The 23,302-nt window shown below is 43.6% G+C and overlaps 1 protein-coding gene across 1 annotated transcript in view; it reads left to right on the top strand.

The window, feature by feature from the left end:
• TECTA (tectorin alpha) overlaps positions 1-23,302 on the top strand; it is a 93,404-nt gene that overhangs the window by 46,259 nt on the left and 23,843 nt on the right. Inside the window, exons 8-13 of the mRNA XM_075279126.1 lie at positions 5,556-6,148; positions 13,797-14,370; positions 16,884-17,485; positions 18,575-19,136; positions 20,284-20,483; positions 22,331-22,714. Coding sequence (XP_075135227.1) covers positions 5,556-6,148; positions 13,797-14,370; positions 16,884-17,485; positions 18,575-19,136; positions 20,284-20,483; positions 22,331-22,714 — 2,915 coding nt within the window. The remainder of the gene's footprint in view (positions 1-5,555; positions 6,149-13,796; positions 14,371-16,883; positions 17,486-18,574; positions 19,137-20,283; positions 20,484-22,330; positions 22,715-23,302) is intronic.

The following is a 23,302-nucleotide window of genomic DNA, read 5'->3' as shown; positions in this document are numbered from 1 at the left end:
GCAAACGCAATGCCAGTGAGACCAATAACCAGACTCACAATAATAGCACAGCCTTCCAGATGCAGCAGGAAGGTACAAGTGACACGGCCGGCCTGACCTTTAACCTGGCCGGCCGGAAATGGGAGGAGCTAACCGCTCCCATCCACTACCCCAAAACAGGGGTTAATAAAGGCTACTATCTCCCCTCCCCAGCAATCCCCAAGCCAGGGGAACACTCACCCTCTCCTTCGCTAGGGCTCCGAACACTGGGAGTGGAGCCTGAAGTGAAGTGAACGATAGTTTAGCTGGCCGTGCCGCCGGCCGGCCTGACCTCTAACCCGCGCCGCGAACTTCCGGTCAAAACCGGAAGTGAGCGCAAGCAAAGTGCGGTCGCCGCGAATGCAGCCATACAGAGGAGTTCCGGCTGCCGCACGGGCCCGCCGTAACCACGGACGCAGTGGCGTGGTGCGGCTCTGAGGATCAGCGCTCAACAGACGCTGAAAGGGTAAGGAGGAGAGGGGAGGGAGCGGGGGAGGAGAAGGAGGATTCAGGGGGAAAAGCCAACGCAGGCTAACCAGCACCCTCTCCATAGGAAAGAGGGTGACTTTGACAAAAACATCAAGCTCAACAGCTGAGCCCTGTAAGAGGACACAAGTCCTCACACCTGTCCTCTGTCCACACAGGACAGAAAAAAACACGCAGAGGGGAGGTTCTTGTGCCCTCTTATAGGGCCTGCCACGCATCTTATTGGCTAATTAAATATCCGCCTGTCCTACCAGCACACAGGGGCAGAAATACCCCACATTGTGCCGCTGTTGAGGACGACAGGGAAATCCCATTAAAGCAAATGGTGAGCAGAAAATACCAGCTAGAAGGTGTGGATTTCTATGCAGAATTTGCCACAGAAAAGCCAGGTTCACACAGGGTTTTTTGGGCTGGATTGTAACGCGGAATCCGCGTCAAAATCCAGCTAAAAAACCCGCCTCCCATGAAATTCAATGGGTTCCTTTTTCCATGAGCGGGAACAAACCCAGGAAAAAGAAGAGACATGCTCTTTCTTCAGTCCGTGGCGCTACACTCCCTCCTGACTAGGCCCATCCATTTGGGCTTAATCCGGAGTGGAACGCCTTGACTGGATGTCGGTGCATTGTATGGCACTGCACCGGCATCCAGTCACGCCTAGCCATATTTTGTACTGGATTCTGAGGCGGCCTCCACTTTTGGGCAGAGCCAACGGCGCATGTCTGTTCGGCCATTTTACTCTGATCGCTTACACGAGCGTACTGTGCTTGTCTAGCTAATCCAGTCCACTCCTTTTGGAAAGATATGCGCAGCAGACACGCTACGATCTCCAAAACCATTCCAGTTTTGGAAATTGCTGCATGTCAGTTATACCTACAGAAACGCCGGTGGTTTCCCTGTAGGTATAATGGAAGCTGAAAGTCCGCAAAGGAAACCTCTACTGACTCTGTGAAAAGCATTATGGAAAAAAAATTTTCCCACAGCAATTTTTTTTTACTGCAGACCAGTACGTGGAGCCTTAGCCTAAAAGTGACCCCATGGATTAAATTGGCAGAAGACAGGAACAGAAAGGGTAGAAGCCATTACCCGTGAACTACATGGGCTACTTTTATAAGAGACAGTAACCAAAACAGCGTAATCCTGCAATGATAAACTTAGACAGAGCCTTGTAATATAACTATGGAGTAAGGTGAAATCAAAGTTACAGCTCTATAGGGAAGTCTCAGCATCGGTCCATTCTTGTATGTCAACATTGCAGCCGCACTCAAATCCGTAAATGGTCCCGCTCATTCTTAGTCTGTGAATATGCCATATACTTGTACACACTCAGGCGTCACTCACGTGTCTACATGCAGGGCAGTGGCGTAACTAGGAATGGCGGGGCCCTGTGGCAAACTTTTGATATGGCCCCCCTCCCCCCCGACCGACACCGACGACCTCGACCGACCCCCTCCTACGCATTTCTGTGCGTTCTATTATGCCCCATAGTGGCCCCTTAACACAGTATTATGTCCCTTAGTGGCCCCTGCACACAGTATTATCCCCCATAGTGGCCCCTGCACACAGTATTATCCCCCATAGTGGCACCTGCACACAGTATTATCCCCCATAGTGGCCCCTGCACACAGTATTATGTCCCTTAGTGGCCCCTGCACACAGTATTATCCCCCATAGTGGCCCCTGTACACAGTATTATCCCCCATAGTGGCCCCTGCACACAGTATTATCCCCAATAGTGTCCCCTGCACACAGTATTATCCCCCATAGTGGCACCTGCACACAGTATTATCCCCCATAGTGGCCCCTGCACACAGTATTATGTCCCTTAGTGGCCCCTGCACACAGTATTATCCCCCATAGTGGCCCCTGTACACAGTATTATCCCCCATAGTGGCCCCTGCACACAGTATTATCCCCAATAGTGTCCCCTGCACACAGTATTATCCCCCATAGTGGCACCTGCACACAGTATTATCCCCCATAGTGGCCCCTGCACACAGTATTATGTCCCTTAGTGGCCCCTGCACACAGTATTATCCCCCATAGTGGCCCCTGCACACAGTATTATCCCCAATAGTGTCCCCTGCACACAGTATTATCCCCCATAGTGGCACCTGCACACAGTATTATCCCCCATAGTGGCACCTGCAGACAGTATTATCCCCCATAGTGGTTCTTGCACACAGTATTATCCCCCATAGTGGCTCCTGCACACAGTATTATCCCCCATAGTGGCACCTGCACACAGTATTATCCCCCATAGTGGCCCCTGCACACAGTATTATCCCCCATAGTGGCCCCTGTACACAGTATTATCCCCCATAGTGGCCCCTGCACACAGTATTATGTCCCACTGTGGACACCCATAAACAATTATTATACTCTGAGGTCTTTTCAGACCCCAGAGTATAATAATTGGAGACCCGGGGGAATAAAAACATAAAAAACCACTGTTACTTACCTGTCCCCCGGCTCCTACGCTGTCTTCTCCGCTGCCTTCTCCGCTGCTGTCCTTGTTCAATGACGTCGGATGTCACATGACTCGGGACGCAGGCTGGGTTCATGTGACGTCAGAGACGTCAGGAAGGAGGCCTGGCAGGATCGTGGAGAGGTAAGTAACAGTGTTTTTTATGTTTCTTACCTCTCCCGGTCCGCCAATCATTATACTCGGGGGTCCGAAAAGACCTCCGAGTATAATGATAGCAGCGGTAGCGGCTGTCACCGGGATCCTAATGTCCCGGGCCCTGTGGCAGCTCCCTCCGCTGCTATGGCGGTAGTTACGCCACTGATGCAGGGTGTTAAGTGGCATCGTCTGGAGTTACAGTATACCTAAAAGCCTACTTATTCTTTAAGGATCAGAGGTCTAAATAATATACATATCACAGAGAACTTATTTGACACCTTCCAGTGTTGGAGGTCATTGGAACTCACTGGGTGTTTTTGCTCTTATCAGGCTGTTTCCCTTCTCCACGTTCCTCTGCTAAACTTTATATCTCAAATTAACTCAAATAAACCAGATCTATAGAAGCCTATGAAGAGCAGGGGAGGAGGAGTGAGCAGGAGGTGCAGGAGATAGAAAAAAAGACAGTCTTAGTCTAAGTTGGACAGAGGATTTCTACCATAAGCAAAGTGCTTTATTAACATTAGTACATGCCGTACATCCAGTACTTCTCTCTATATGTCTTGCTTGTTCCTGGGACTATTTTTAAGTGGGAGAAAGACAGCTATAGAGGAGAAGCTTCTGTACATACTGTATGGAGTGTATGGCAGCTAGTTTTCACCTACCAGCTCAGAGATACATGAAAACTTCAGACTGAGTATGAAGAGAGGAAAATTGCTGGAAACTGCAGAATATAATGAAAAGAAGTTATACTGTATACCAATAAGTATTTGGTAGAATAGAAAAACAACATTTCTTCATATCCAATAGTTGGTAGAGCCTTCACGAGCATCAGTTACAGCCTCATCCCTCCGGGCATGCTTTCCATAAGTCCTTGTATGACGGCTAGTGGTATTTTATTCCATTCAGTTTGAAGAAGACAGGTAAGTTCTTTCACCGATTTTGAACGGTTGCTGCACCCCTTAGAGTTTAAGTCTGGGCTCTGGGCAGGCCAGTGTAGTCGGTTAACCTGATTGTCACTGTACCAAGCCATGGTAGACTTCACTACATGACAGCTGGAGTTGTCATCCTGGAAGTAACATTGGTCGGGTCTGTGATACCCAACGATTACCCCTTTCTCGAAATCGGACAACTCTGCACCTTGTGGCATCTTGCATGTGACTAATGCCAATCCTCTTTAACGGCAGAAGGCATGACGTACATCACGACTGCAGATATCTTCATTTGCATGGGTGTCCAAATACTTATGGGTAGACAGTGTAATCCTCATATGCACAAACATCTTATCTCTTCAAGATCTGTAGCCTAGATTTACTATTTGACATGCACCAATAAAATGACCATGAATGTGTCTCAACTTTGCACATTTTGGTGCGCCATTGCGCATTTATAGGCTCTTGAACTCAGAACACCCTTTCTTTGATTGTAGGCTGACGGGGGTAGAATGTGGGGGCGCCCTAGTCTGTATGATGTGCTATATCTCTGTACAATACTCTTTAGTATAAATCTATATCACTTGCATGGATTTGAGATCATCCGCACATAAATGCACAAGGATTGTAATTCTAGGGAGTCACGCACCCGTCAGGAATCAATACCAGGCATCACAATTGCCAGTCTTAGGGTGCATTCACACTGAGTAAACGCTAGCTTATTTTGTAGAGTAAAATTACACTTGTAAATTTTGCTATCCCATTGACTTCAATGACATTTTACAGGCGTATTTTTACACTTGTAAAAAAATATCATTGAAGTCAATGGGATAGCAAAATTTACAAGTGTAATTTTACTCTACAAAATAAGCTAGCGTTTACTCAGTGTGAATGCCCCCTTAGGGTAAGTTCACATTGAGTTTTTTGATCAGGATTTTGAGGCCGTATCCGCCTCAAAATCCTGACCAAAAAGACGGCTCCCATTGAAATCAGTCGGAGCCACTCAGGCCTGTTCCAGCTCCCGGAAAAAGAAGTGAGATTCTCATTCTTCAGTTTCGCCTCGCGATTCGGTCTGAAGACACTCCCTCCTCCGGCCTCATTGGGCCTAATCCGGAGTGGAGTGCGCAGCTGGATGCCGGTGGAGTGCACCGGCTTTCAGTCGCGGCTACCCAATTTTTGGTCCGGAACCTGAGGCGGCCTCCGCCTCAGGTTCCGGACCAATAAAAACTCTGTCTGAACTTACCCTTAATAATTGTCCCCCGAGTATACAGTCCACAATGTTATTAGATAAGTACCTAATCCTTTTCTAAACACTGATATCATATTTTCCATTATTTCCCCATAGCTTGGCTACACTAACAGTAAAGAATCCTTTCCTATATAGATGTCTTAACCACTTTTCCCTCAGCATTTCCCCCGCGGTGTTTCCGCAACATGGGGCCCCTGCCTAAATGACATACAGTGCATGATATGATTGTAAAATGTCTTATTTCTCCTTTCAGCGGCTTCTGTACAATGTCCTGAGTTCAGCCACTATTCCGTTTGCACAAGCAGTTGTCCTGCCACTTGTTCGGACCTGACAGCTCCGCAGTTCTGCAATGCTCCCTGTACGGAAGGATGTGAGTGTGATAATGGCTATATACTCAGTGCCGATGTCTGCGTCCCTTTAAACAAGTGCGGCTGTGATATGGACGGAAAGTATTATGCAGTCGGTGATTCCTTCTGGACGACAGCGGACTGCACCGTACAGTGTTGGTGTGAAGATGGAGGCGACATATTATGCTTCAACACCACCTGCCGCGACGGGGAGATATGCTCAGTGGAGAATGGATATCAAGGCTGCTACCCAAAAAGAGAAAGTGTCTGCCTGGTCAGCCAGAACCAAGTGATACATACGTTTGACTCAGTAAGCTTCCCGTACCCCATGGAATATTCTTATACTCTGCTAAAATCTTGTCCTGACAAACCAGAGTTTATTGAGATTGACATCAGCAAGAAGAAACTCGATTCGGGACCAAACTGGGTGAGACCTCTAAGAATCCAAGTGGCCAAGCAGGAAATAAAAATTGCTGGGGGAAGCACCTCCGAAATTAAGGTAAAAAGCATTACTATTAATGGGGCAAGTTACATAAGTAACTCAAGGATTCTAAAAATTGTCACAGATAACATGCATTATATTCAACGAAAAGCTGGCGTCCTTTGTAGGAATTTGGAGTCTTGAAACTAAGGTTCAAGTAACATGTAGCAAGACCCCGGCCGGATTCACACATCTGATTTTGGTCTGGAAAACTCAGTCTGCATTTCAACCAGATTTACCAGCCCAAATGCAACTAAGGCCTTATTCACATCTGCGTTGGTATTCCATTCAGGAGCGTGAACGGAATACCCAACGCATTTGCAAGTAGTGTGCAGTGAAAGCACACGGATCCCCATAGACTAGAATGGGGTCCTTGTGCTTGCCGCGAGATTTCCGCACAGACAATGCGGACAGGAAAGTTCTTCACAATCTACTTTCATGTCCGCATGTTCAGTGCGGAGATTGTGCGGCAAGCACACAGACCCCATTATAGTCTATCGGGTCCATGTGCTTTCACTGCACATCACTTGTCGTTGCGTTTGGCAGTCCCTTCGGGTGATCCCCATGCGGACTCCCCAAATGGATTACCAAACACACATGTGAACGAGGCCTAAGTTGAACGAACATCCTGAGTATGGTGGAGCTGGTCTGGGTTTTAGGACCAAGTTTCCCGACCCGAACTTGGTTGTCTGAATCTGACCTGAGATAAGTTAATAACATGGACAAGAATAGGGCAATGACCTAAGTAATGGTATGACCAAATTGACCTGCCTCGCACCATACTATTATATCATCCTATCATGTAGTTAACATTCAGTGCCATAATAGTATGACATAGTATAGTGTGGTCAAAGACTTTGGATCACCTTTAAAAAATGACTTAAAAATAGTCAGGTGTATCCAAAAATTGTATCAATAAAAACAACAGCTCATTCCGCAACAAATATACCCTCACAAACTGATTTATCATGTGAAATTTAAAATATATATATATTTTTTTCCATGCATTAAATGTACCACAAATTGGTGCCCTTTAAAAATGCTCCTCATCCTACAAAAATAAATAAATCAAAAATTAAAAAACAAACAAACAAACAATTCAATGCTAAAATTAAAAAAAAGAGAGAAAACATACAAAAAAGTCTTGTAGGCCAAAATAGCTATATGCTTAAGGGGTTAAATTAGGCACGTAATTGGCAATACAGTATGCACATTGGGCCCATCACATCACATATGGTAGCCATGCTCCAGCACAGCTCCGGTCTTACCTGTTCTGCAATCTGATCCTGTTTTTGAGCCAAAAAGACATATATGACATAGGGATCTCCTCTACATGATGTGAAAGGGGCCTTACATTCCTGTCCAGCATTAGACTACACTCTGTCCATCATCATGCTACTCTAGGATACAGAACAGATCCAGCTGGGAATATTTGTCACTGACTACAGAAATTTGATCATAAAATGTTCAGAAAGTAAACGTACCAATGAACTGAACAAAACCTTTTAAACAAGACTTAAAAATACACAATACAACCTGCTTGTGGAACTGAGGCCAAGGGCATGTACTAATATGCAGGGGCATAATGAAAGGCCCACACAGGGGCATAACTTGAGGGGGTGCAGTTGTATTGGGCCCCAGGAGGCCCATAAACCCTGACATCAGTATTGAGATTGCAGCTTCCATCTTGGCCATAAGCCACGGAGACCCACAGATTACCCTAACCACACTAAGGTGGATTAAAGGGGCTCTATCACTGGGAAAAGTCATTTTTAACTAATCACATCCTTGCATAGCCTTTAGAAAGTCTATTCCCCACCTACCTTTAGTATATAGATTGCCTCAGTGGTTTCTGAATAAGTCCGTTTTATTCATATGCTAATTAGACTGGTGCACGATGCCTTGTGCACCTCTTTGCTATTGTTTCCTATGGGAGGCTGCTGCTGCTGATGACGCAGTTTCCTGTTTGAACACACACATAGGAGATAATAGCAGAGACGAGTGCTGCTGGGAACTTCCTGTGCTGGCTGGAGGCTCATTAGCATGTGAATAAAAACGTACTTATTCAGAAACCACTGAGGCAACCTACATAATAAAGGTAGGTGTGGAATAGACTTTCTAAAGGCTATGCAAGGATGTGATTGGTTAAAAATGACTTTTCCCAGTGATAGAGCCCCTTTAAACTACTTAGCACCCGTAACCATCACTATCAAGAATTGACTGTAGAGATGGGGTAGGGGGCCCTGGACAAAAGATGCATCGGGGACCACAAGACTTTAGTTACGTCACTGGGCCCACAGGCTCTGGTGGAAAAGCTCAGCTTGTGCCCCTCCCACGCTGCTTCTCCTCAACCATCAGATGTATCCCATTAGTATATTTTAGGAACATTTACATCTCCCTTTCTTTCTCTACCTCGGCCTGGACCACTTGTTCACATCATGTCTGTGCACACAAGCTTCCCATCTTTCCAAACCTCTGTCAATGCCCCCTTTCCCTGTTATTACAGTATGTCAATGCAACCCACGAGGCCACTGGAGCCCACTGAGCCTCAGCGGTGACCCTGAGATATGAAACACCGACCAGTGGCAGTTTATTATTTTTCCTAAACTCCCCTGGGCCTCCATTTGTTGTACCCTGTATTGTGAGGAAACCCCAAAGTACTATATTAGCACTTGCATGGAAACTTACACAGGACTGCTGTCTCTCCCCCTATGTACAATAATTGTATACAGGACTGCTGTAAATGTTAACTATGGTAACTTAGAACTGCTGCTTGTCCCTCCATGTAGGTCTGTCCCAGCCTACTTGCGCTGACTATGCCTCTCAGCCCACCTATAAAATGGGGCCACTTTTTGAGTTTTTTTCCAGGGCCACTTTCAGCTCCCAATCCATCCCTGAGTCCTAGTATACTTAGGGTAACCCATAGACTCTTCTAGCTCCTGGGCCTGGTAGCCCTTATACCACTGCAACCCCTATAGTTACAACTACTCCAAGAGATCAAAATAATACTATAAAGAACGAAATACTAAGGGTCACTTTACACTGGGTCACCGCGACTGAAAGCTGCGCACTCCGCTCCAGATTAGGCCCAATGCATGGGCCTAGCCCGGAGGGTGGAGTTTCTTCAGGCCAAATCGCGAGGCGACTTGGCCTGAAGAATGAGCATCTCGCTTCTTTTTTCCGGGAGCCGTTTCTTCCAAAAAGCTCCTGAGCGGCTCCCATTGATTTCAATGGGACCGACTTTTTGGTCAGGGTTTTGAGGCGATTACGGCCTCAAAACCCTGACCAAAAAGCACTGTGTGAACTTACTCTTACACATGTACAAGGAACCTGCCAGGATCTTTATGCTGCCTAAACCCAAGACAATGTGAAATCCTGAAAGGATCTACTTGATCTTTAGTTGTCAATTTCAGCACAAGAGGAAGTTGGGAAAGGTTCCTACCAAGTATATGCCCATGGTAGTACATGTACCGAGCCAATGAAGGAAAAAAATAAAAAAAAAAAACATTGCTGAAAGGATACTCTGCAATGGTCTCAGTGTTTTTATCCCATTAGTCCCCGATGTTCTGTCAGTGTGCTAGTCGTCTTTGTAACGGTTTTCACACTGACCAACTCTTTTCTTCTGACCCCATACACACAGGTTCATATTGTGGCCATGAGCCCAGAGGCAAAACTTAGCACAGGTCCTATTTAGAGATGGGTGAACCTCTCCAGATTTGTTATGGTTTGGGTTCGTGTAGCTCATTTCCAAGATTAGATTTGAGTCAAACATGTTTGGTACAAATAAGGCTGGGTTCACGCTAGCATCAGTGTCTGACAGCTAGTGTCCGATGCTAATGTCTGCGCAAGATTTTAGCATTGGACACTAGCTGCGTCCCTTTACAATTTGCATTATATTAAATGGGACACCATGTAGTGTCCTTTACTGTCCGTAGGTGTCCTTAAGTGTCCGCTTACAAAGATGTCTGATTTTTCAAGCGGACAGCTAAATCGTACATGTAGAAGGCTACTAGGAACCTACCTATAAATCATAGTGTATAACACTGTCAGGGCTCCTAGGAACCTATCTATAAAACATAGTGTATAACACTGTCAGGACTCCTAGGAACCTATCTATAAAACATAGTGTAGAACACTGTCAGGGCTCCTAGGAACCTATCTATAAAACATAATGTATAACACTGTGAGGGCTCCTAGGAACCTATCTATAAAATATAGTGTATAACAATGTCAGGGCTCCTAGGAACTTATCTATAAAATATAGTGTATAACAATGTCAGGGCTCCTAGGAACCTATCTATAAAACATAGTGTAGAATACTGTCAGGGCTCCTAGGAACCTATCTATAAAACATAGTGTAATATACTGTCAGGGCTCCTAGGAATCTATCTATAAAACATAGTGTAGAACACTGTCAGGGCTCCTAAGGAACCTATCTATAAAACATAGTGTAATATACTGTCAGGGATCCTAGGAATCTATCTATAAAACATAGTGTAGAACACTGTCAGAGCTCCTAGGAACCTATCTATAAAACATAGTGTAGAATACTGTCAGGACTCCTAGGAGTCTATCTATAAAACATAATGTAGAACACTGTCAGGACTCCTAGGAGTCTATCTATAAAACATAATGTAGAATACTGTCAGGGCTCCTAGGAACCTATCTATAAAACATAGTGTAATATACTGTCAGGGCTCCTAGGAATCTATCTATAAAACATAGTGTAGAACACTGTCAGGGCTCCTAGGAACCTATCTATAAAACAGAGTGTAGAATACTGTCAGGACTCCTAGGAGTCTATCTATAAAACATAGTGTAGAACACTGTCAGGGCTCCTAGGAACCTATCTATAAAACATAATGTATAACACTGTGAGGGCTCCTAGGAACCCATCTATAAAACATATTGTAGGACACTGTCAGGACTCCTAGGGACCTATCTATAAAACATAGTGTAGAACACTGTCAGGGCTCCTAGTAACCTATCTATAATACATAGTGTAGGACATTGTCAGGACTCCTAGGAACCTATCTATAAAACATAGTGTATAACACTGTCAGGGCTCCTAGTAACCTATCTATAAAACATAGTGTAGAATACTGTCAGGGCTCCTAGTAACCTATCTATAAAACATAGTGTAGAATACTGTCAGGGCTCCTAGTAACCTATCTATAAAACATAGTGTAGAACACTGTCAGGGCTCCTAGGAACCTATCTATAAAACATATTGTAGGACACTGTCAGGGCTCCTAGGAACCTATCCATCCAATTTCTAGCTCCCTAAGACAAACACAGCTGAAGTTATGTCAAAGTGAAAATGACATTATTATATTCTGCAGTCTCTTCACACCTCAGAGTAGAATTGATTGAGCCTCAGGGAAGGTGAAAAAAATAAAAAAAAACATTCATAATCACCTTCACTCACCTCTTTTGAGCCTCTGTACAGCATCCAACAATCTCCTGGTGATGTCATGTACTCAGGGTTTATCGCTGAGGCCTGTGACTGGCCCTCAGTGGGGACATGGATACATTGAGCGACATGACATCATGATAATTGGCATGCTCATGTGACCGCTGTTGGTCAAATCATTGGCCATTTCAGTTCACCCAAGAAGAATTTCCTTTTGTGGGGTTCCATAAATAAGATGATCAATTTGGAATATTCAAGTCAGACCCGGCTTGACACATTAATTTCAATGAATGGGGCATTGAAAATAGTCTAGCACTATAATCCAGCTATCTTGGTAATCCCATTCAAATAAATGAAATAGTGCACTCACTGCCATCCACCACTCCATTCAGAATAGGGAATGAAATATCCTGCTCTCCTGACCCGTAGGGGTTTCAGTAGTAAGACCCCCACCAATTTGCAAAGACACAGTCCAACGTTAAGTTCTAAAGTATTCCTTTCTTTATAAAATATTTCAAACCTTGCGCTTCTTGTCCATAACTGTATTAATGAACATGTAAAGAAAAGATAATCTTATTAAAAATATTTGGAAATAATTTACTTTTTACTGATTTTTTTTAATGTGTTAATAACATGTCCATGACTGATCATCATGTAATGAAAATCTGAAATATTTTCCAACATATTTTTGTGTTTCACTTCATTTCACTATCTCTGTTGTTTCACATGAGCATATGTGTATCTGGAATACATCCATATAACAGACCATATAACAGACCATATAGCATGCATTTGCTCCTTATCTGGACAGAACACAGTTGCATCTTCTCAGCTGATAGTCGACTAGTTCTGTGAACTCTGTCTCATATCACATGAGGTTCGAGGCTGACCGAAATGTGGATTATTGCAGCATTAAATGATCACTAACCTTCCAACTTTGCATAAATCAATAGATCAAATGAATATAAAAAAAACTTTGTAATAAACTTTTTACTTTACATAAATTCAATGACAAAAAGTTGACAGTCAAAAAATGAAAATAGCGAGAACTTGACATTAGAATTAGAGGCGTTCTGCAGCTTCTCTCTGACCACGGCTCAAGACATTTATAAAGGAGTTGGAGTTGGTGGTTTGGCGTACCAACTCTACAGCTCTGGGTTCAAGGCTGGAGGAGTCGAACCCTAGCTACCTATGGGTCTTTGGGTGGTGGAGGAAGCAATGGCCCATGTTGTCTATCATTCCAGATGAGCAAACTGGTTCGGATCAGGCCAGATTTGACCGAAATTTTACAAAAGTTTCAGGTTTGAACTGAATTCGAAACTTTGTGGGTTTGTTCCCCGTAGTTAAATTATTATACCCCAGTGCAGAGTATAATAGGTGAAGGTAAAGGGGAGGTGCAAACAAATAGAAGTTATACTCACCTTCCCTCTTCTCTTCGGGGTATCCTTGTGGAGTCCAGCGCTCTCTCAGGTCTTCTTTCACCTTCCTGGGTGCCCTGAGACCATTATGATGTTAGCGCCCCATTAAGTGGTGATCCTGGAGTGAATGATGTTACCCAGGTTATTTTTTTACACCTCCCCTGGGCTTCCACCTATTATAATCTGGTGTCTAAAGATACTCCAGAATATAATCATTTTCCTATCAGTTTGTGCCAAACTTATTTACCTAAAACAAACCTATCCAAGTCTATTTTCTAGAACATCTCCAAAACCGATCCTGACCTCTGAGCTACAACCAGCAAACAATCCTGTTCTCATTCTGGAGTTTATTCGGAGCCCACAATAATGACTTAACAATAGTACAAAGTTAGTTTTTGCTTTTTCTCCAGGATAATCCATTTTTTTTTATAAGGCCAGGGAAGGTGAAAAAGAAAAATACTCCCTGGTGGTCCAATGTCTACCAACATGGTCCAATCCTGTTGTCCCAGTATCTTGTAGTGGAAGGAGTCCACGACACATGTGACCACACACCGGCCTAAGAAAAGGAATCGGGACATCACTTTCAAATGTCATGTGATGTTTCGTATTCTTTCCTTAGGCCGCTCATGGGCCTCAGCGGTCACATGCAGCATGGACTTCCACCAAAACCAAACACTGGAGCAGCAGGATCAGATGGTGTTGGGACACACCATAGCACCGTGGACAGTTGAGTATTTTTTTTTCACCTGTCCCGGCCTGTTATCTAAACACAGTTTATCCTAGATAACCCCTTTAAGCTTTGACTCGTGTTAACAAATGTCTCATGATCTTCCAGGTTAATGGCTTTCAAGTTGAACTTCCATATTATCTGCCATCTGGTGAACTGGAAATGTATCGTAACAAAAATGGAACAGTCATTGAGTCAGAGGGACTTGTTCGGATACAGTATTCAGACCAAGGTCTACTCCACATCACTCTCTCCACATATTACTACAACTGCACAGGAGGACTATGTGGCTACTTCAATGGAAATAGTGAAGACGAATTCTGCTTCCCAAATGGCAAATGTACAGACAATGTGGCTGTATTCTTAGAAAGCTGGACTACATTTGATGAAATTTGCAATGGAGAATGTGGAGATTTGCTTAAGGCTTGCAATAATGACTCTGAACTGCTCAAATATTACAAAAGTCGGTCAAAGTGTGGAATCATCAACGATCCGAGCAATAGCTCCTTCCTGGACTGCCACGCTGTGGTCAACGTATCTGCTTATTATAGGACTTGCCTATTTCGTTTGTGCCAAAGTGGAGGTAACCAAACAGAGCTCTGTGACTCAGTCAGCCGTTATGCCATGGCGTGCCAAAATGCTGCAGTAGACGTTGGCCAGTGGAGGAGCAGAAATTTCTGCCGTAAGTTCATAGAAATTATATTTCTAATTTTAGATCTTTTAATCACCCAAGCAGAATTTACTTACTTGTTCGGACACATTTGACAAGGTAAAATATTTTACATATATTAGAGAATACTTTAAAGGGAATTTGTTGCCAACATTTACCCCAAAAAATCAGCACTATCACCCAATACCATGGAGCCAGTCCATTATATCTCCCGTTTTGTTAAAAAAAGGAAATCTTCAGGTACTGGTTATAAATAACCAGGAGATCATTGAGATAACATATTGCGGCCATTTCTCTATTTAGGGGTAAGAATCTGAGTTGACTGGTTCCCTTTAAAGAGGACCTTTCATGAGTTGGGGCAAAGGCGGTTTTATATACTGTTGGAAAGTTGACAGTGCGCTGAATTCAGTGCACTGTCGGTTTTCACACTCTATGCCCCATGTGAAGAACTATCAGTGTCGGGACCATAGCTCTTCACAGTCAGAAGGGCATTCCTGACAGTCTGCCAGGAACGCCCTTCTTCAAAGCAGTGCCTATAACGCTGTACTGTATGAGCTGGGAGGAACACCCCCTCCCTCTTCTCACAGTGCTCGTCCATAGACGAGTATTATCAGGAGGGGAGGGGGCGTTCCTCCCCGCTCACACAGTACAGCGTTATAGGTGCTGCTGTAAAGAAGAACGTTCCTGACTGACTGTCAGGAACGCCCTTCTGACTGTGAAGAGCTACGGTCCCAGCATCGATAGTTCTTCACTCGGGGCACAGATTGTGAAAGTCGACAGTGCACTGAATTCAGTGCACTTTCGGCTTTCCGGCGGTATGTAAAACCCAACTGTGCCCCAACTCATGAAAGATCCTGTTTAAATTCACAAATTTTGGGCAAAATTTCAGCCTGAATTTTCATTCCTTCATACATTTTTGGAAATCCTATTTACAGCCTGTTCCTACTTTCAGATTTGTATCTAGTGAGTGTAACTATTCCATTAATCCATGCTAGATGTAAAGACTGTGTAACCAGGATGTTCCCTTGTTCACTAGCTCTCATGTTTCATCATCGCTTTATTCCTGTATTCCATTATTTTCCTCCGTCCTTAATGCCTATATCTCCCAGTCCCTAATAATATCTCTGACGTTTAGAGAAAGAAAGCTGATAGTAGCCAGTAACAGTGTGCTTTCAAATCTTAGCTGCAGCACAGCCAGCTATTTACAGATGTTACACAGATGCTACAAACTGGTAGAAAAGTTAAAGGATATGTTCACATGTGGCAAATGCACTGTAAATTTTGCTCTTCATAATTAGATGTATATAATCTGCAGTGTATTTCCATACAAGCAAAGTGGACGAGATTTCAAAATCTTTGTATTGTTTGCATTGCTGTAGACAAATTAGAAGAATAGGCAGAATTCTATCCAGATAGCAAAACTGAGTGTCATGTCCTTGACTACAGCAACATACAGTATTATGGTTTATGCCTCATTTTTCTAGTTCAAGTTACAAAAAGAAAGCCAGATATAGAATAAGAGAGTGTTAAGTAAATGCTGAAAAAAAGAAGAGACCAGAATATAGAGATGATTTTGTGGTGGAATCAGCTTAACATTCCCCCATGTAAACAGTCTATTATAGGGCATGTTAGGGGGCATTCACACGGAGTAAAGAGGTGCAGATTCTGCCACGACAACTCATGGTAGAATCAGCGCTGATAAAAAGACTCCCATTGACTTCCGTTTTCCGTGCAGAACACATTGACATCAATGGGCTAAAAAGCCTACCATTGATGTCAATGTGTTCCGCACGGGAATCGGAACCCATCGAAGTCAATGGGAGTCTTTTTATCAGCGTTGATTATGCCGTGAGTTATCATTGCAGAATCAGCGCCGCTTTACTCTGTGTGCATGCCCCCTAAGGCTAAGTTCACATCGGCGCCAGGTATTGACTATAATAGGGTCTACTAGAGTTCCATTGGCTTTCCACCATTTCAAAACTGATACCGGCAGAGAGAAAAGTGGCAGAGTCTCCACTTAGCTTTAGTTTGCAAGTACAGATGGATTTAAAAAAACTAAGAAAAAATCCCTTAAAGGTTATGTTATAAGGTTAGGCATAAAGAACAAGCTGCCCATTGGATAGATATTGCTATAAATATAAGTAAAACTTACCCTTATATTTTGGTAATGGGGTTGTCCAAGATTAGAGATTTATGACAAAATCTTGGGATAGGTTATTAATTTGAGATTGGTGAGGGTCTCCACATTGTGTATGGAAGTATACAGCTCCATACACTGTGTAGTCGCTGAGCTGTAACAGCCATTGCACAGCGTATGGAGCCCCCTGTTTCCACCTCCATACACTGTGTATATAACAACTGGGTCCTGGACCACCACCAGTCTCAAATTTCTGAACTATCCTAGAAATAGTTTATTTAATTTTTTGTTTTGGGTGGCTTTGGGTAACCCCTTTAAGAATTTTTGTAGAATAGTTATCATTATTTTTCAGACATTATTCATAATCCAATTTATTACAATGTTACAGCTCTCATGTGCCCAGAAAACAGCCATTTTGAAGAATGCATTACCTGTTCAGAAACTTGTGAAACACTAGCCACAGGCCCAGTCTGTTCCGATAGTTGCACAGAAGGATGCCAGTGTGACGAAGGATTTGCTTTGCAGGGTACTCGGTGCGTGCCAAAGAGTGAATGTGGCTGTAACTTTGAGGGCCACCAAGTTTCAACTAATGAGACTTTCTGGATTGACTTGGATTGCAAATCTCTTTGTTACTGTAATGGATCAGACAACAGCGTTTATTGTGAGTCAACGCCATGTAAGGATGAAGAGTACTGTATGGAAGACAATGGACTATATTACTGCCAACCCCGTACAGATGCATCATGCATTGTCTCAGGATATGGACATTACCTTACCTTCGATGGACTTCCATTTGATTTCCAGAGTAGCTGTTCTCTTATTCTTTGCACTACGGTTACTAACTCCAAAGCGGACACCGTTCCAAGATTTACCGTTACCGCTAAGAATGAGGACAGAGACGCTTCTCTTGCACTTTGGGTAAAGCAAGTGGAGGTAGAAGTTTACAATTATAATATTGTCATCTATCGAGCCTATAAACACACTGTCCTGGTAAGTAAATTTTATGTTTTTTAGAGATTTAGAAGGACGATCACATTGAAAAGTTAGTCCAGTTTGCGGGTGGCATGAGATAGAGTAGGAGGACGAGTAGATTGATATATAGTTGTGTGGTTAAAAAAATCAGCAATAGTAATGTATTGGATCTCAACTTTTTCTTGGATTAAGAGTCAAGTTGGTGGTCCTAATTGGTGACCGATCACCATTCCTGGAGGAGTGTGTATGAAGACATAGCTGCCGATCACTGAGTAGGATTACCCACTGGACTCCTAACATCGGAATGAGCAGAATTGCTTTGGTCTTATAGATTCCATATGAAATTATTGTGGCATGAACCATCTTATTCTCCTCTTGAACTATAGCTTCTGGGGGTGGGTGAATATTGTGTCATGGAAACGTCATATGATGGCATATGGCATGTCTATGGATCTACAACACAAAAGCATTTAGAGTCTTAGAATAAGGCTTGGCCATGTGCGCAAGATCTTAATCTAACCCAGTTTCGGATTGGCCCACCCAAGTATCAGAGGTTCCTCTGGTAGGCCCAGGCTCTAACACCATCATGATCCAACAGAAGCTCCAAATTTGAAGGGTACTTTGGTCTATTTCCTTGGGGTTGTTGGAAAGTGCGACCACAAAATAATTTTATCTGATGAGCCTAAAGAACCTCAGTCTAACATTGAGCTAACTACACATAGATGATTGTTGGCCTAACCTATTAATTTCGTCTGGCTTTGTTGACCACCTAATGTGCATGGAGGACCTCCCATCCCTCCTCCGAAAGCAGTTGATTAGCCATCAGCCATACTACCTGAGGTGTATGGCTTCCTCCCTTCTCCTGCTCACCGGAGCCTACTATGAGTGTGGAGCAGTTGTTGGCCAAAAAAGTTGGCCGCTGCCTAAGATGTATAGTCTATGGGCAATATGCAACATGAATAATTATAGTTTTTAATGGTTTAGTGTATTCTTGAACCATAAAGTTGAGCAAAGTTCACATTATTGGATTTATAACTTTGATCTTATGAATTATTAACCTTCCTTTCACATGAAACCACAGTTTATTATGTGCCCTTTTCTTGGCAGGTAAATAATGAAAGGTTGTACTTACCTCTCAAGTTAAGTCATGGAAAAGTCAATATCTTTGCCTTTGGTTTTCATATTGTCATTGAAACTGAGTTTGGCCTAAAAGTTGTATACGATTGGAAGACGTTCCTCTCTGTCACCATTCCACGCTACCTACAAAACAGCACTTATGGCCTTTGTGGAAGGTACAACGGCAATATGGAAGATGACCTACAGACTTCTAGTGGCTTCATAAGTATGAATGTCAATGAGTTTGGTCACAGTTGGGTGAAAAGAGACACCTTCTGCCAGGTTGGTTGTGGAGATAGATGTCCAACCTGCACAAAGGTGGATGGTTTTTGGAAAGCTCAACAGCTTTGTAGCTTTATTCCCAACAGAAATGCGGTATTTGCCAAGTGCCATAGTAAAGTCAATCCCAGATTTTTCTTCAAAAATTGCTTATTTGACTCTTGCATCGATGGAGGTGCTGTGGAGACTGCTTGTAGCTGGCTACAGAACTACGCAAGTACATGCCAGACTCAAGGCATCGCTGTCACTGGTTGGAGGAACCACACCTCTTGTTGTAAGTGTCAATTTTATTATTTAAGACATCAATAACTAGTATTGATCTAATGGGTGCTGGAGTAAGATATGGCAAATTTAATAGGTGCACCTTAAATGCAAATGTTTATAGATACCGTAGATTGACATCAATCTCAATTAATGAGAAAGCCAATGACCTCAGAAGTAAGATGGCGACCAGTGTCAGATTGGCCCACCAGTGTACCTGAGGATATCAGTGGGCACAGGCTATAACGCAATCATGGTCCAACCTCAATTTAAAGGGGTCTATTTCCTAGGGATAGCCCCCTAGAAAAAAAAAAATTCTGGTGGGCCAAAGACTCAGGAAAGTTGATAACTATGCACATAATCATGAAGAATGTAAATATGGTAGTACATGCAGATTAAGGAGGTACGCAAACCTTAAGGTGTCCATGAATTGTGCCAAGAATTAAATTAAAGCAAACCTATGGCTCAACAGCCTTTGTGATAGTTCAATTTCCAGTGTAGGGTGGTCATGCTGGTTTTGTATCAGTAATGGGGCCTCAACATGAAGAATGCCACTTTATAGTATACAAATTCCCCTGACGGTAGACATAACTGAGTAGAGAAAACTTTAAGGGACACTTTTTTAATTTACCACATAAAAGGTACCTGTTAGGTCGAATTGGGACACTAAACCACCCAAAGGTCCTTATATACTGGAAGTTTAGTGTCCCAAATTGGCCTGCTTTGAATGCATCTGTGCCTGTATTTAAGAAAAATATACCTTCATACTTCCCTAGAGATGACTCTGATCGGACTCCTCTCTGGTGCTCCCGGCACCTGCACAGTTCGTCAGTGATGCCAAGGATGTACTCCCTGGCTTCACTGCGCATGTGCCGGAGGTACGGCGCATGCGCACTGAAGCCAAGGTGTTTTCAGTGAAGAACAGCGCCGGTGCCAGGATACAGAGGAAGGGGAGTATAAAGGTTTGTTATTTTTTTTATTGTGGCTGCAGATGACTATATAACAGGGTGATTTGAGACACTAAACCACCAGTCTCTAAGAACCTGTGGGTGGTTTGGTGTCCCAAATAGACCTTACAGACTCCCTTTAATTGTCACCACTAGCTTGTTTTCATCTACTTTTCACATATTCAGTGTGTAACTTGTTGTCCATTTCACCAGATGTGACCTGCCCTGCATACAGTCACTATGAGAGCTGTGTTAGCGTGTGTCAGCCTCGCTGTGCCGCCATTCGCCTAAAAAGTGACTGCAACCATTACTGTGTAGAAGGATGCCAGTGTGATCCTGGGTATGTCTTGAATGGAAAAAGCTGTATTCTTCCCCATAACTGTGGCTGTTATGCTGATGGCAAATACTACGAGGTAAGGAAATACAATGCTATGAAATGGATATTTAAGAGAAAAAACACAACTTTGAAGAAGTAAGCAGACGTAATACTAGATTAGCACAGCATTGTGAGGATTCTGTAGCTGCTTAACAATCTAGACCCAAGCATTTTATGGCTTACAACATATTCCTAGTGCTTACAATAGCATGTGTCCTTCCATTCCTTTCCGTGTAATCTCAAGGTATCCCAAGACTATACCTCTCAACTTTCAAAGAACAGAAAGAGGGACAGAACATGTGGTGCACAGTGCACATTGCAGCAAATTTAGCCCTACCCACTTCTACTTTGACTCCTCCCATTCCCATACCATCTCTCTCGTACTCCTACACGGTATAATGCCCCTACAGTCACCTCCACATTATCATTTCATCCTCCTGGTGCTCCAACAGTTTACTGTCCCCCTCCATCTGTCCCAATTTAATGTACCCCTTCAATTTCCCTCAGTTTAATGTCCCTCTTCATCTGACCATAGATTCACTTATGGAATTGTCACTGTATTTTACATACCAATGGGGTTAAAATAACTGAATAATTCTCATGTTACCAATTTCCTTCTGGTCCGGAGTCCCATTCTGGAGTCTAATCCTAGCCTCTGGTCATGACTTTTCGATGCGGAAACTTGATTGTTACAGGAGACACTGTTGTAGTTATATAGGACTTTAAAAAAAAGCCAAAAAAATTCATGTATTAAAGGAGTTTTCCTGGATTAAAATATTGATGAGAGATCCTTAGGTGATCAATATCATATCAGTGGGGGTCCGACTTAAAAGGGTTGTTCAGGATAAATCGGTTTTGGCAAGGAATTTGAGGGAAATCCATTCTCAGTTGTCCTGGTGCTCTAGTATCTCCCACCGTGGTCCAGTCCTGCTGCTCATGGGGTCTAGTTCTGGCAGGTCATCACTGCACATGACTTCTGAGGCCAATCTGCAGCCTAAGGAAAGGGCATGAGATATCAAAGGTAACATGTGAGTGTCATCCCGGGTCCTTTCCTTAGGCCACTGATTGGGCTCAAAAGTCATGTGAGTCAAATACTCCACTGGAACAAGACCCCATCAGCAGCAGAACTGGACCACAATGGGTGATTGGCCTCAGTGGTTACGTGTAGTGAGAACTTCCACCAGAACAAGACCCCATGTGCAGCATGACTGGACTGCAGTGGGAGACACTGGAGCACTGGGAACTGATGAGTATGGGATTTTTACGGTGCGTCCATATGACGGATCAGAGAACGGCTAATGTGTGATGCAGTCGATAGCCATGCCAATATGTAGGTTAAGGGTAAGTTCACACTGGTTTTTTGGAATGGATTTTGACGTGGAAACCGCGTGAGAATCCGTCTAAAAAAACCACCTCCCATTGACTTCAATGGGAGCCGTTCACTTTCACTCACGGAAAAAAGAACCGAGCTGCCCTTTCTTGCCGTCGATTCCGCGACTGAATCAGCCACGGGCATCTGCGGCGCGACACTCCCTCCCAACTAGGTCCATTCATTTGGGCCTAATCTGAAGCGGAATGCTGTGACTTTCGGAATGACACGACAGTCGCGGCTAGCCACAAGAGGCGTTTTTTGGACCGGATTCTGAGACGGATTCCCGCGTCAAAATCCAAAAAACCCTGTGTTAACCCAGCCTTACTGTGTTTGGTTACAACAATGCTCCCTATGAAACGTTAGTTTGAGATCTGTGCCGATTTACAGAATACTTACAGTCGCCATGTATGGTCTCCTATTTCCAAAATAAAAGCTTTACAAATACAGGTGCAGAATGTTTGGAAACTTCGTAGGTGATTTTTATGGAGATAATCTATGTTATTCTTTTTTAGCCTAAGCAATTATTCTGGAATAGCGACTGTACCAGGCGGTGCCGCTGCTTTGGAAGGAATCTTATCCAGTGTGATCCAAGACACTGCAAGTCAGATGAAGAATGTGCGCTAAGGAATGGCGTACGGGGCTGTTTCAGCAAGAAAAGCTCTTACTGCATCGCTGCCGGAGGAGGTGTCTTCAGGACTTTTGATGGTGCTTTTCTCCGTTTCCCAGCAAACTGTGCATTTGTATTGTCTACTATTTGCCAAAAGCTCCCAGACATCTCCTTTCAGCTGATTATTAACTTTGACAAGTGGTCCTCACCAAACCTGACTGTCATATCCCCGGTATACTTCTACATCAATGAAGAGCAAATCCTCATCAATGATCGCAATACTGTTAAGGTAAGGATTATTACCGCTTATTAATACATTACCAGTTATACACTGTCTACCAATAAGTATTTGGACACCCATGTAAATGAAGATGTTTGCGGTCATGATGTACGTCAAGCCTTCCTTTTTCAAAAATGGTCTGTTAGTGCTGTTAATGGGTTAGTAAGGACAACCTTTAGCAGTGTTTTGAGTGACTTCTGGGTTTCTCTGTGAGCTCCTGGTATCTTCAGCATTTGTTTACATGGGCATCTTCCTGTTCTGTTTTCCTACAACTACTATGTTGCCTTGGGCTTCACTCAGAACTGACTCACACCACCTCCCTCTCTCACTGCCTCCCTCTCCCTCCCTCTCTCATTCACTCCCACTCCCTTTTTCACTCACACCCCATCCCTGTTTCCTTAGTTAGTCCTCCCACTACTTGCCCTTCCTAACCAACTCTACCACTCCACCCCATCGTACTTACCTGTCTTCCGAACAGGCTTTCTGAGCATGGGATGGACGTCACTTCATCTGGGCGACTGGCACCTCCTCTTCTTGTCATCTGCCAGCTGCCAGTGCCTGCACAATACAGCCAGAGTGCCAGCATGTGCATTAGAA

This window comes from Leptodactylus fuscus, chromosome 6 (genome assembly GCF_031893055.1).
Source record: "Leptodactylus fuscus isolate aLepFus1 chromosome 6, aLepFus1.hap2, whole genome shotgun sequence".
NCBI lineage: Eukaryota > Metazoa > Chordata > Amphibia > Anura > Leptodactylidae > Leptodactylus > Leptodactylus fuscus.
This window is presented reverse-complemented; position numbering and strand designations above follow the sequence as displayed.